This window comes from Rattus norvegicus, chromosome 1, assembly GCF_036323735.1.
Source record: "Rattus norvegicus strain BN/NHsdMcwi chromosome 1, GRCr8, whole genome shotgun sequence".
Classification (NCBI taxonomy): domain Eukaryota; kingdom Metazoa; phylum Chordata; class Mammalia; order Rodentia; family Muridae; genus Rattus; species Rattus norvegicus.
Genome location: NC_086019.1, coordinates 250,375,572 through 250,388,695, shown reverse-complemented (window position 1 = coordinate 250,388,695; position 13,124 = coordinate 250,375,572). Strand labels below are relative to the sequence as shown.

At 48.4% G+C, this 13,124-nt stretch overlaps 1 protein-coding gene across 1 annotated transcript in view; it reads left to right on the top strand.

Annotated features, from left to right (window-relative positions):
• Positions 1–13,124, top strand: part of Slit1 (slit guidance ligand 1) — a 148,560-nt gene that overhangs the window by 118,781 nt on the left and 16,655 nt on the right. Inside the window, 3 exon segments of the mRNA NM_022953.2 lie at positions 839–910; positions 1,655–1,726; positions 11,441–11,604. Of these exon segments, the coding sequence (NP_075242.1) occupies positions 839–910; positions 1,655–1,726; positions 11,441–11,604 (308 nt within the window).

Below are 13,124 nucleotides of genomic sequence, written 5' to 3'. Positions count from 1 at the left end.
GCATTGGGTGACATCTGAAGATATGTGGTTGCTACAGTGTGGAGGGAGGATGCTGTTAGCATGCAGTGGCCAGAGGCCAGGGAGGCCACAGCTCTCCCTCAACACCTGGAAAAGCTCCACAGCCTGGAGCTGTTGAGCTTGACAAACCCAGGACTAGGCGATCTCAGCAACTAAGAATACAGCGTTCCTCTTTTGCCGTGGACAGTTCCCTTCACTTGGATTTTTAAAAACAATTATATGTATTATAATAATTAATATGCAACAAACATCCAATATTCAAGAATAGACATTGATAGCCAGGAGTGACGACCCAACCTCAGCACTGAGGCAGAGATTGCCATGAGTTCAAGGATAGCTAGGACTATAGCAAGACCCTGTCTCAAAAAGGATATAGATTTTGGCCAACTTTTCTATAACCACAGTACCAGGAAGCCCTCACCACAACCTGAAGCTCTGAGGTCCCCCTCCTCTGCTCTTGGCTGGCCCCAGGGTAGGCTGCACGGTCAGATTCTCATATAAAGAGATTCGCTTTGTTTGGCGACTCAGCATAATTAACTCTGCGATCCTTCCACACGTTGGTGGTTCCTTGCCTTGTGCTGCCAGTGGCATGCTAGCCAGTCTTCGTATCTATCACAGAGTCAGCTCCCTCACCAATCTGCCTGTATGCCCAACGTAGAATCTTTTGTGGGTTAGCATGTGGGTTCTAGAAACACAACCCTAGTACAAATACTACTAAGTAAGTTAATAACATGACCTCAGAGCCTCAGCTTGCTCACCCATAGGATGGGCTAGGAATGGTCCTTCCTCTCTGCCACAGCTTCCTCCTTCCTCCCTGCAGGATCCTCAGCTACAACGCCCTCCAGTGCATCCCCCCTCTGGCCTTCCAAGGACTTCGTTCACTGCGCTTGCTGTAAGTCTCTCCCGACTCATTCTTCTTGGAGACCTACCCCATTACCCCAAGACCTACCTATCCTACACTCCTGGTGACAGAAATATTCCCAGGCCTGGAGCCCCAGCAGGGACAGTTATATCCAATGGTGGAAGCCGAGGATACTCTCATTCAGATCCTTTAGAAAAGCCAGGCTATGAGTGGGAAGTGACCCAAGAGGCGACCATCACCTTAAGTTGAATTTGTATAACTGTTTATGATATGCCTAAGATAAAGGGGCCTTTTCTTTGCACAAGAGGCTTCTGTTCAGATTTAAAATGTTTGTTTCCAAAGATCTGTGAACCTTTTCTACGAGTTCTCACAGTGAAGTTTTGACCAAAACACTCTGTTGTGTCTGTTATGATGGCTCCTGAACCTATCAGAAGCAGGGTGACATCCCTCCAGCCCTAATTTACAGCTGGCTCTGTTAATCTTCTCTGTCTCCAGGCTAAGAGAGAGGGCCTGTGTGCCTTCATGTCTTATTTATGATATAAGCTCAGCGCTTGAGCTATTTAAATGGTAAAATCAGCCTTCCCAAAGTACAAGGGCATAGCACAGCCTACCTGGACTCTAAGGGCTCCTTTTCCCTTTCTGGGGCAGCAGATTAGGGTTGCTGGGCTGGGGACTCCCCACTAGCAGGCACCCATATGTCCATTCGGTATGGTCCTCCTTCAGGCACCCCGCTCTCTCCCTGGACCTGTCTCCAGTAGCATCTTCTCTCCTCAGGTCTTTGCATGGCAATGATGTCTCCACCCTCCAAGAGGGAATCTTTGCAGACGTGACGTCTCTGTCTCACCTGTAAGTAATGCCAGCCCAATTCTCTGAGTCTTATTGAATTTAAGCAGAACTTGGAGTCTGAAGGAGACCCAGCTCCTCAAGCCACCAGAACGTGTTGCCTTTATCCTGGTATTGAGTTTGGGAGTTTTCCCCAGGTACTGTCTTGACCTCTTACACCCTCAGTAGTCCCCAGGGACTATGAAGGAGAACAGTACGTCAGCAAGTGGTAGCAAGCATTTCTTGATTGCTTGAACTGTTACCTGACAGAGTGACTTTCCTTCACCCAAATAATGATCCCACAACATGGGCGGTGTCTCCTTGCTTTACACATAAGGAACTAGGGCTAGGGAAAGGGAGATGTTTGCCTGATGCTGCCTGGCTGGTGAGGTGGTGGCTCCCATCCCAGTGCCCATGCTTTAGACTATTCTCATGTCATACGTCTCACCTCACACCATGGGGATGAGCACCAGAATATATCTGCCAAAGAGGTAAAATTGCTTCCGTGACGACTCTTTAAAAGCATATGGCTGGGGAGATGGCTGTCAGTAAAGTGCTTGTCGTGCAAGCATGAGCACCACAGTTTGACGCTCCAGAACTCACGTAAAAATCTGGGCATGGTAGGCTGTCCTTGTAATCCTATAGCTGGGAGGCAGAGACAAGCAGATCCCTGGGGCTCACTGGCCAGCCTTGCCTACTTGGTGAATTCCAGGCCAATGAGAGACCCTGCCTCAAAGGAAAAGTGTGTGGACCTAAGAAACAACACACAAGGGTGTCCTCTGGCCTCCAGATGCACATGCACATACAGATGTGCATACAAACACTCACAGGCAGACACACCACACACACACACACACACACACACACACACACACACACACTACACACAAATAAAAAAGGGATCCATATCTCAGAGTACAGAGTTTCTATTTGAAGTGATGCAAACACTTTGGAAGTGGGTAGTGGAGATGGTTGCCTGGGGCTGGGTACAGTCTGCATTTCCAACTTTTACACTGAATATATTAAAAGTGACAAGGTTTATTTTCATGTATTATATATAAAACAATGAAGAGATTTGTCCTCAACCCTAGAGATTGGGCCTTTGAAGAAAAGACACGTTCCTGGCATTTCTTGGTACTTTTGGCTGTGGCGTGCACATGGACTGTGGCTTGATCACATTGGCCATTTATCTCTGAGCCCACTCCACACCCAGGGCATGAGTGGGCAGGCATCAGAGAACCTTCATATCCCAGTGTTTCTCTCAATGTTCCCTCAACCATCTTGGATGTCCCTGGTTCTGAGAATCATATTTCCCATATTTTAATATGTAAAGTCAGAGTGAGGTTAACACAGGTATTGCCTTCATACGTGTATATATTTTAGGAAGCTTCTACTTGTTAGGTGTTGTTGTAAAATTATAAAATATAAAATGCTGTCTTTTACCCCCCACTAGGTCTGGCCCCTCAGTGCCCCAAGATAGCTGATATCTTAATCTCAGTCAGCAAAGACTCTCACCCGCTCTGCTCCATCCCATATCGCACTACCAATGGCCTCTCTCTGAGCCTGGCAACAATGTCTCTATCCATCCAGTTCCCAAGGCAGGGTGCCACCATGTCAGAAATATTCATCTCAATTCTATGGCGGCTTAATGTCCCAGCCGCCACACACTCTTGAACTTAAATCGCCACAAGAAAGAGCACACAACACAATAACCTCTGATCCAATTGATAGCGGGGACCCAGTTATTCAGGGTCCCGAAGAGGCTTTCTACCTGTGGGCCAAAATGGGGGTGAAGAGAAGAAGGAGACCAAGCAAAGTTCTGTTGTCAAGGTCTCGTTTATTGGGATGAACGTTACAGCTTTTAAGGCTTTCAGGTAGGGGGAGTGTCCTTTGTGAAACACAGAGGAGGGGGAGGTGCGGATATAGGTAGTGATAGCTGGAGGCAAAGAGGTCAGGCGGTAGAAGGTAACAGGTATCTGCTAAGGGAGCTGAGGCATCCCTTGAATGTTATCTTCCTGTGCCATAAATTCATGGGAGAGGCTCTCATTCAACAATCTTAAGACTTATGGCAGTCATCTTAGGGGTGAGTCTCTGTGGCCAAACAGTCCAGAGTCACCTAGACACTTTGAACCATGCAGTCAAAAAGTGGCTAGGCCCAAATCCAATATGGCTCCGTGCAATTGATAAGATATAATTGCCACCTAAACATACAAAGCCCTGTACACAGTCATCCCTTAAGAACATTCATAACAACCTGTAAATACACAGTGGAATCTTAACATCCGCCTCCATGTTCTCTCGGCGACTTCCTCTCTCCAGTCTCCTTCCGTTCTTCCAGTCTCCTCCTCTTCCCTCAAACTTTTCTCCCACCCATCCTTCCTTCTCGTCCAATGACAGGCCTCGTTCTATCTTGTACCTGCCTTCAGCTGTTTGTCACCATCCTACAGTTATGTTTCCATATGACCTCTCAAACGGTCCTTAATTGTAGCTGTCTCTCCCATGTCCTCTCCCATTTTATTTTTTCTTCCCTGTGCCAACTCTATCCTCCTGTTCCAGACCCTGTCCCCCATCCATAACTACATCTTCTACGTACATTTCCTAGGGAGTTCTGTCTGTCCCCTCCTAGTCCTACACTAACCTCTGTGGTCCTGGGGATCGCAGTTTGGTTCTCACTGACTGAACAGCCACCCATAAGAGAATACGTTGCCATATTTGTCCTTCTGGGTTTGGGTTACCTCACTCAGAATGATTTTTTTTCTGGTTCCACCCATTTTCCCTCAGATTTCATGATTTATTTCATTCTTTTAAATGGCTAAGGAATATGTCACTGTGTAAATATTTTCCTAATCCTGTCATCTGCTGAGGGACACCTAGGTCGTTTCCGTCTCCTGGCTGCTATACATAGGGCAGCAGTGAACATACTTCAGCAAGTGTCCTTGCGGTGGGATGAGGGGTGCTTTGAGCATATTCCCAGGAGTGGTCTAGCTGGATCTTGAGGTATATCGATTCCCATCTTCTCGAGGAACTGCCATATTGATTTCACACAGGCTGTACAAGTTTACGCTCCCACCAGCAGCGACCCCCCTTGCTCTGCATCCTCGCCAGCATGAGCCGTCAGTTGTTTTATTGATCTCAGCCGTTCTGACAGGTGTAGGATAGACTCTCAAGTAGGTTCCGATTTGCGTTTCCCTGATGACTCAGGAGGGTTAACATTTCTTCACGTGTTTCTCAGCCATTCGCGATTCCTCTGTTGAGAATTCTCTGTGAAGAGCTGCACTCCATTTTTGATTGGGTTGGTTTATTTTAGTTCCTATATTTTACATATTAGCCCTCTATCAGATGAGTAGTTGGTAAACATTCTTTTCCCATTCTGTGGGCTGCCGCTTTGTCCGTTGCCTTACAGTAGCTTTTCAGGTCCCATTTGCTAATTGTTATCTTAGTGCCTGTGCAAACGGTGTTCCAACAGGAAGTCTTCTCCTGTTCCAATGAGTTCAACGTTGTCCCCCACTTTCTCTGCCAGGTTCAGACAGCACATACCCTGAACAAACAAACCTGAAGCCGTAAAAACCAACTTTGACCCGATAGCTGTCTTTGGGGGTGGGGGTGCCATCAAACCTGAGACCAGATCGATTCCATAAGAAATCAGTTAAGGTCATTCACCTGTTGGCCGCCCATCCTCTAATGTTCATCACTTCTCTATTACCATAGCAACATACCTGAGATGACCAACATTGATTTTGCCTCACAGCTTCAGAGAATTCAGTCCATGGTTGACGAACTATGTTGCTTTTGGGCCTATGGTAAGGTTGCACATCATGATAAGGACCTCGTGATAGTTGGGAAGAAAGAGAAAGGAAGAGGCAAGGCCAGGGTCCAAACTAGAGCATCTCCCATGTATCCATCAGAAGGCATGTGCCAGCTCAGATGTCTGACCTGCAGTCCAGTGGCAAAAGGCTACATGTCCCTGTCATGGCTCATGCCACATCTCCTCAATGCTGTCTTTCGTTGCAACAACCCTGCATTTCGCTGCCTTTATTCTTCTATAGACTAGGGAGCTAGATGTCAACGCTCATTGAGAAGTGGGTGTGAAAATTGAGTAGAAATGATTCATTACGGGCTGGAGAGATGGCTCAGCGGTTAAGAGCACCCGACTGCTCTTCCAGAGGTCATGAGTTCAATTCCCAGCAACCACATGGTGGCTCACAACCATCTGTAAAGAGATCTGATGCCCTCTTCTGGTGTATCTGAAGACAGCTACAGTGTACTTATATATAATAAATGAATAAATAAAAAAAATAAAAAAAAAACAAACAAACAAAAAAAAAGAAATGATTCATTACATCACGCCATGCCTGTATGAGACAATAGTGAGTGGTTAATGACCATATGACACCGTAATCTATATTTGATGACAGGCAGAATAATTAACACGATGCAAACACGAACACAAAAAAATTGGTGGGGCTATGCATAGCAGTGCACATCTGTACTCCCAGTACTGGGCAAGTTATAGGCCAGCGGGGACTGCTTAATGGGAGCTTGTCTCAATGGACAGAAGGAAGGAGGGAGGAAGGGAGGGAGGAAAGAAGGAGGGAGGAAGGCAGGCAGGCACGCTGGAAGGGAATATACTCAAATGAAGTTAATTCTATTTTAGGATGGGCGATAGTTTTCTTCCGGCATTCCTTTACGCTGAAGGATTTTGCCTCCTTCTCCTGTGCTGGCAGGCCTCATCCAGTTAATGCTGACTGACACAGCTTGTGGTTTTGGTGACTAGTGTCAGGTCCAGCTCTGGAGTTAATGGCTCCTGTCCTCAAGAAGCCACCTTTGCAGCCTCTGAGTGCAGGGGATGTAGACGGCACTGCACACATAGAAAACCCACCCACGAGTGGCTTGGGCAGGGACAGGGCTTTACAGCCTGAACTATTCTGGCCTCAGGCAGGAGAGACTGTTTCAGGCTCTATTAATGGAGCTGGCAGAGCAGAGCAGACAGCTAATGTTTCAGTGTGCCCGAGTTACACCAAAGACCAACAACACGGGGTTATTTATAATCTCGCCTGAGTGTGTTCCCAACCCACAGTTCTTTGGGCTGAAAGAGAGCCTAACTGCTGTCCACCCCAGCTATGTCTCCCTTGGCCCTGCCGATTCTCCACTTCCCAATACATTCTCAGTTGTCTTTACTTTTTAAAAAGTTCAACTAATTAGTTAATATTTTGATGCTGGATCATACTACATAGCCAGACTGACCTGAAATTCATGGTCTTCCTACCTTAGACTTCTGATTTTTTTTTTAAAAGCATTTGATTAAAATGTGTAAGTTATAGCAGGCATGATGGAATGTGCCTTTAATTCTAGAACTCAGGAGGCAGAAGCAGGTGGATCGCTGAGTTTGAGGCTAGCCTGGTCTACAGAGTGAGTTCAAGGACAGCCAGGGCTACACAGAGGAACCCTGTCTCAAATAACAACAGTAGCAACAACAACAAAGGAAGGAAGGAAGGACGGAAGGAAGGGTGGAAGGAAGGAAGGAAGGACAGAAGGAAGGAAAAGAAAAACATATGCATTGTGGTTCACATTAGCTTCCATTGGGCAAGATGGTTCTGAGGAGAAAGGGAGCTGTAGGAACTACCAGAGAGGGGGTGGTCGTCCTCAACTGGGAAGACCCAGCCTTGGGCAAGTGGAAGCTTAAAGCGTTTTGTGAGGTACTGACATCTGCTCAGGACAGAAACAAGAAACCTCATGCGGGATGAGCTAGGATGCTTTGGAGTGGCTTGTGGGAGACTGGCCCTGTGGTTTTGGGGGACGAACTAGGAAGGGACATTCACCTCCTAGGTGCAGCTCTGCTGATGTGTGTGGTGAGCTTTTGAAGCTCTGAGTCCCGTCAAGGGCCCCCTGCGCCGGATGACCTCAGATGCTTTGAGCGCTCTTTCTATCACGATCCTGTTCATGACTGACCTGGAGCTTACCCCCACAGAGTCTACATTCAGCTTTTAAATGCCATGATCAGGAGACACTGCACTGTTTAGTAATTTGAAAAATAATATGGCACTTGTAGAGATTTCAAATAGACCCTTATATCTGTAATACATACACTGTAATATGTACTCTCTGTACTTTTTTTTTTTTTTTTTTGGTTCTTTTTTTTGGAGCTGGGGACCGAACCCAGGGCCTTGCGCTTCCTAGGTAAGCGCTCTACCACTGAGCTAAATCCCCAGCCCCGTACTCTCTGTACTCTTACGAAGTCTGTTTTTACACGTTGAAGTTTGCCTCAGACCTTCCTCTGTGTGTCAGCGCCCGCGCTGATGTGGGAAGACGATGGCGTCTAGCTCGGCCCATTAGCCAGGATGGATGCTGTCAGCACACGAGGATAGAAAATTAAATCCACCTCAAGGTTGCACCTGCCCTCCTTCCTTGACCTGTACTGAGTCCCTCGGCACCCATTCCAGGTTATCGGCGCTTGTCTCTCTTCCCCTCTTGATCTCAGGCTCTTTATTGAATCATAAAGTGAGCCCGGGAGATGTTAAGGGAACTGCCCAAGGTCACCCGGGTGGGGAGCAGCTGTGGTAGGCTGGAGCCCAAGTCTTGCTCAGCCTGTTTTATAAGATCGCACAGCGTCAGCTGTGCTATTTGGGGAGATTCCTGTCCAGAGCCATTAGCCACTTCTAACAGGCTGTACCCGTCTTGGGGTTCACTTCCTCTGCAGTCCAGAACAGGTGGGGAGTGGCTTGGATATCCGGTGACCTGATGAACATACCCCTCCCTTCTGGTTAGCCTCACACAACCTTGGGGTTTTAAAATCGGTTGGTACGGATGGTGCTACAGGTGCTAATCTCCTATTTATTGAAAGGAAGAACCCTCTAGCTTCTTCTTTCCATTGTATTCCCATCCTGTCTTTATATCTCCTGTGGGAACAGGGAATGCGTCTGAGCTTGTCATAGGACTGCTACAGGGTTGGGCAGCTGGCAGCACTCAGGTAGGTGCAGATGTGAGAGCTCAGGCGTGACCCTGGATGCCGGCCGATGGAAGCCGGCACAGCCTGCTGGGACAGCCTGGTCATGTGACATCCACTCTTGTCCCCTGGATTCCCTTCATAAGCATCTGTTCTAGAGGAACGCTCACACTTCAGGAAGCCGTGGGTAAAAGAGCGTTCACAGCCATCTCAACGGCCGGAGTGTCCAGCAACAGGGAAAGTATCCATTAAACCGCAGGGTGTCTATTCTTCCCAGAGATGCTGGAAAGCACTTTGGCAAAATGAGACGGATTCCTATATGCCGACCTGGAAGGTTTCCAAGGCCTGCTGTCTGCTGACAAGATGCAAGCTGTTTGGGTGTGATGCACAATAGATAGGAACCGTATGCGTCCATGTGGGGAAGGCCTGGAAGGCCACACACACACACACACACACACACACACACACACACACGCGCGCGCGCGCGCGCGCGCACGCGAGTTGGGTAACTGTGACACCTGTGTTCCTCTGTGGAGGACAGTTGCAGACCGAGAGCATGGCATAGTTTATTTAAGCAGCTACTTGATGAGGAACAGCTGCCGTTTCCTGGTTCATTGTCTGTAGCTACAGACTGGAAAAATGACTGTAAGAGGCGCTTATTTTAACCTTGCTGTGGCAGACTGGAAGTCCAGGCACACGCGTGATAAGATGGCACGAGGGAAGACTGAGCAGTCACGAGACACGCATGTGTGGCAATGAGGCATCAGGCATGCACTCCTGCCACAGCTGACCCACTTCTGGGGGAGTAAGCCCAGTGCCCTCCTGACCTTAACATGTTTTAAAGGTCACCTTTCAGCACTGGCCTGATGAAAAGTCTCAACATGCATTTTGGGAGCATTCAGATCATAGCACCAGGCTTTTTTTTCTTTTTTCTACAAACCACATTCTCACACGTGTCGGTATATGCGTCTGTGGGAGAAACTTTCAGAAACTATTTCTGGGCCTTAAGCATCTGTAATTGGAGTTATACTGGTTTGCACTCCCATCAGTAACACTGAACTATGCCATTAAAAAATAAACAAACGGGGCTGGGGATTTAGCTCAGTGGTAGAGCGCTTACCTAGGAAGCGCAAGGCCCTGGGTTCGGTCCCCAGCTCCGAAAAAAAGAACCAAAAAATAAATAAATAAATAAACAAACAAAACCTGAGGTAGTTCAGTGGCACAGCTTTAATCTCTGTGCTTAGGAGGCAGGAGCGGGCAGAAATTTTATGAATCCAAGGACAGCCTTTTCTACATAGCGAGTTTCGGGCCAGCCAAGGCTACATAGTGAGACCCTTTCTCCAAAAAACAAAAGCAAAACAAAACAGAAATTGTGTGTGTGTGTGTGTGTGTGTGTGTGGTGTGTGTGGTGTGTGGTGTGTGTGTGTGAGTGTGTGTGTGTGTGGTGTGTGTGTGTGGTGTGTGTGTGTGGTGTGTGTGTGAGTGTGTGTGTGGTGTGTGTGAGTGTGTGTGTGTGGTGTGTGTGGTGTGTGTGAGTGTGTGTGTGTGGTGTGTGCTGTGTGGTGTGTGTGTGTGGTGTGGTGTGTGTGTGAGTGTGTGTGTGTGTGGTGTGTGTGTGTGGTGTGTACTGTGTGTGTGTGGTGTGTACTGTGTGTGTGTGGTGTGTGATGTGTGGTGTGTGTGTGTGTGTGAGTTTGTGTGGTGTGTGGTGTGTGTGTGAGTGTGTGTGTGGTGTGTGGTGTGTGTGTGTGTGCTGTGTGGTGTGTGTGTGTGGTGTGTGCTGTGTGGTGTGTGTGTGTGGTGTGTGCTGTGTGTGTATGTGTGAGTATGTGTGGTGTGTGGTGTGAGTGTGAGTGTGTGTGTGGTGTGTGTGTGTGTGGTGTGTGCTGTGTGGTGTGTGTGTGGTGTGTGCTGTGTGTGTGTGTGAGTATGTGTGGTGTGTGGTGTGTGTGTGTGTGTGTGGTGTGTGCTGTGTGGTATGTGTGTGTGGTGTGTGTGTGTGTGTGTGGTACGTGCTGTGTGTGTGTGAGTGTGTGTGTGAGTGTGTGTGTGGTGTGTGCTGTGTGGTGTGTGTGTGTGGTGTGTGGTGTGTGTGTGAGTGTGTGTGTGTGTGTGCTGTGTGGTGTGTGTGGTGTGTGTGTGTGTAGTATGTGTGGTGTGTGTGTGTGTGTGTGTGGTATGTGTATGTGTGTGTGTGTCTGTTTCCATGACACCTAGCATTCAAAGCGACCTGCAGCATTTGAAAGAGGTTTGCAAGTAAGAATGTATTCTTGCCGTCTTTGCTTAACTGAAAATGAAAAGAAAAACAAACTTGGATGGGCTACCAGGTCAGGCAGTTCGGGGGTCAGACCCAGAGGCTGTTCTTTGCTGCTGTGTGGCCCCAGGGAACTTCCATATTCTACCTGATGCTCAGTTCCACATCTTAAAATTTCAAGAAGCTTGGCATGTGGAGTTAATGATAGCATTGGATGTGTAAGGGCAGGAGCAGTGGCCACTTCTGTGCAGGGATAAATGCTAGCCACCTTCTCCCCCATGACTGTGGAGGCTCTCAGTATAGAGCCTCTACCCCTGGCAGTATGGTTCCGAACCACGTCTCCCCGCTTCCTTTGTTCTAAGCCGGTTACTCAGTCTAAGTCTCTTTGTGCAGATATGAAGACAGGGCGTGGTGGGGACTAGGTAAGATGAGGCACACAAAGGGCTTAAAATGGAGCATGGGGGTGACCTGGGACCTGCGTCCCCAGTGACTCAGAGCTTCTGAAATCAGAACGCCTGCTTTTCTCCACTGCCTGTCCCAGGGCCATTGGTGCCAACCCCCTGTACTGCGACTGCCACCTCCGATGGCTCTCCAGCTGGGTGAAGACTGGCTACAAGGAACCTGGCATTGCCCGCTGTGCTGGACCCCCAGAGATGGAGGGCAAACTGTTGCTCACCACACCTGCCAAGAAGTTTGAATGCCAAGGTGAGCCCAGGGGCATGAGAGAAGGGGTGGTGTGTGCCAGGGACCACAGGACTTGCCCAGTCCTGGTAGGGTCTACCAGAAACTCCTGGGTCCCTGGGTCTCATGCTAGGAGAGTCAGATGATAGACTTGAGGCTCTGCTGACTAGGATGGCTGCTTTCCAGTCTCGACATCGGACAAGCAAAAAAAGGTAGGCAGAAAACCCCAGGCCTTTAAGGTTTAGATTCTGCCCTCTGGCTATGTAAGAAAAATCAAAATAGCAGCTTTGAAGCTCCCAGGCTTCCCTTAAGATAGGCATTGAGCTGGACAAACAGCTGGAACCCTCCTCTGCCACTGGTGGGGCCACAGGACCAGCTGGTGCTTTCTTGACGTTTGCAGCACACAGAATCAGGGTGTGACCGGTGGTCTGTGCCCAGGCTCCCTGCCTTCAGCATCTACAAATACTTGTTCAGGGACTGATTAACTGGGGAGCCCAGGGCATGGCCCTTGCCCTCTGCAAGCTCAGAGACTGCCATGGGAAATGAAACTGACAGCTGTAGGTCAATGAGGAGGCCCAGGCCACCCTCTGTGCAGGAAGCTGTCACAGCAGTAATAGTTCCAAGGGCCCACTCTATAGCGGCTACCAGGAGCAAGCTGAGCTATGCTAACACGTGCATGGCATTTACACGATGGCAGGGTGGCACTGAGTTGTATTTATTCTATGTACTTATTTTATGACAGCATCTGGAGAGTACACAGGCACGAGGGAAGAGCCTGATGCATGTTCACTGACAAGTTCACTCACATGGGTTAAGAAACGGACACATCTGTGTCTGGAAATCCCTCTGGCAGCCTCTGTCCCACAGAAAGCAGTTTTGTCTTGGTTTTGTTTTTGTTTTTTCTATTCAAGGGCATGCCTCTTCAGCAGAACTGGTATGTTACCTCTTCTAGAAGGATCCTTCAGAGGGAGCCTGAGTTGAGTGGCCAGGTTTCCCTATTCATTTTTTAAAAATGGTTTTTGAGATTTATTTATTTTTATTTATTTGAGTACACTGTGACTGTCTCCAGACACGCACCTGAAAAGGGCATCGGATCCCATTACAGATGGTTGTGACCAACCATGTGGTTGCTGGGAATTGAACTCAGGACCTCTGGAAGAGCAGTCAGTGCTCCTAACCACTGAGCCATCTCTCCAGCCCGTCTCTATTCATGATTACAAAACTTTGGCGTCCCTTATGGTCGGCACCCAGGTACCATTACTGCCAGGCTGCCTTATCTTGCCAGTGATTGGGGTCTGGAGAGGAGCCTTAGAAGGTAGCAGGGTAGGTTCTCTCCTCTTTAGACTCGAAGAGAAAGAACCTCAAGGCATGTACATTCCACCCCCATGTAGACTCCCTGCAGAGCCAAGCCCAGGCACACAGAGCCCTCTCTACTGAGCAGGCTGCAGGCTGGAGTGACTGCCTCTGAGGGTGTGAAGGGCAGAGTCAGGAACCATTAGCCATCATGGTTTTGCTACTCTCTGCCTTAGGGTGACCCTAACCAC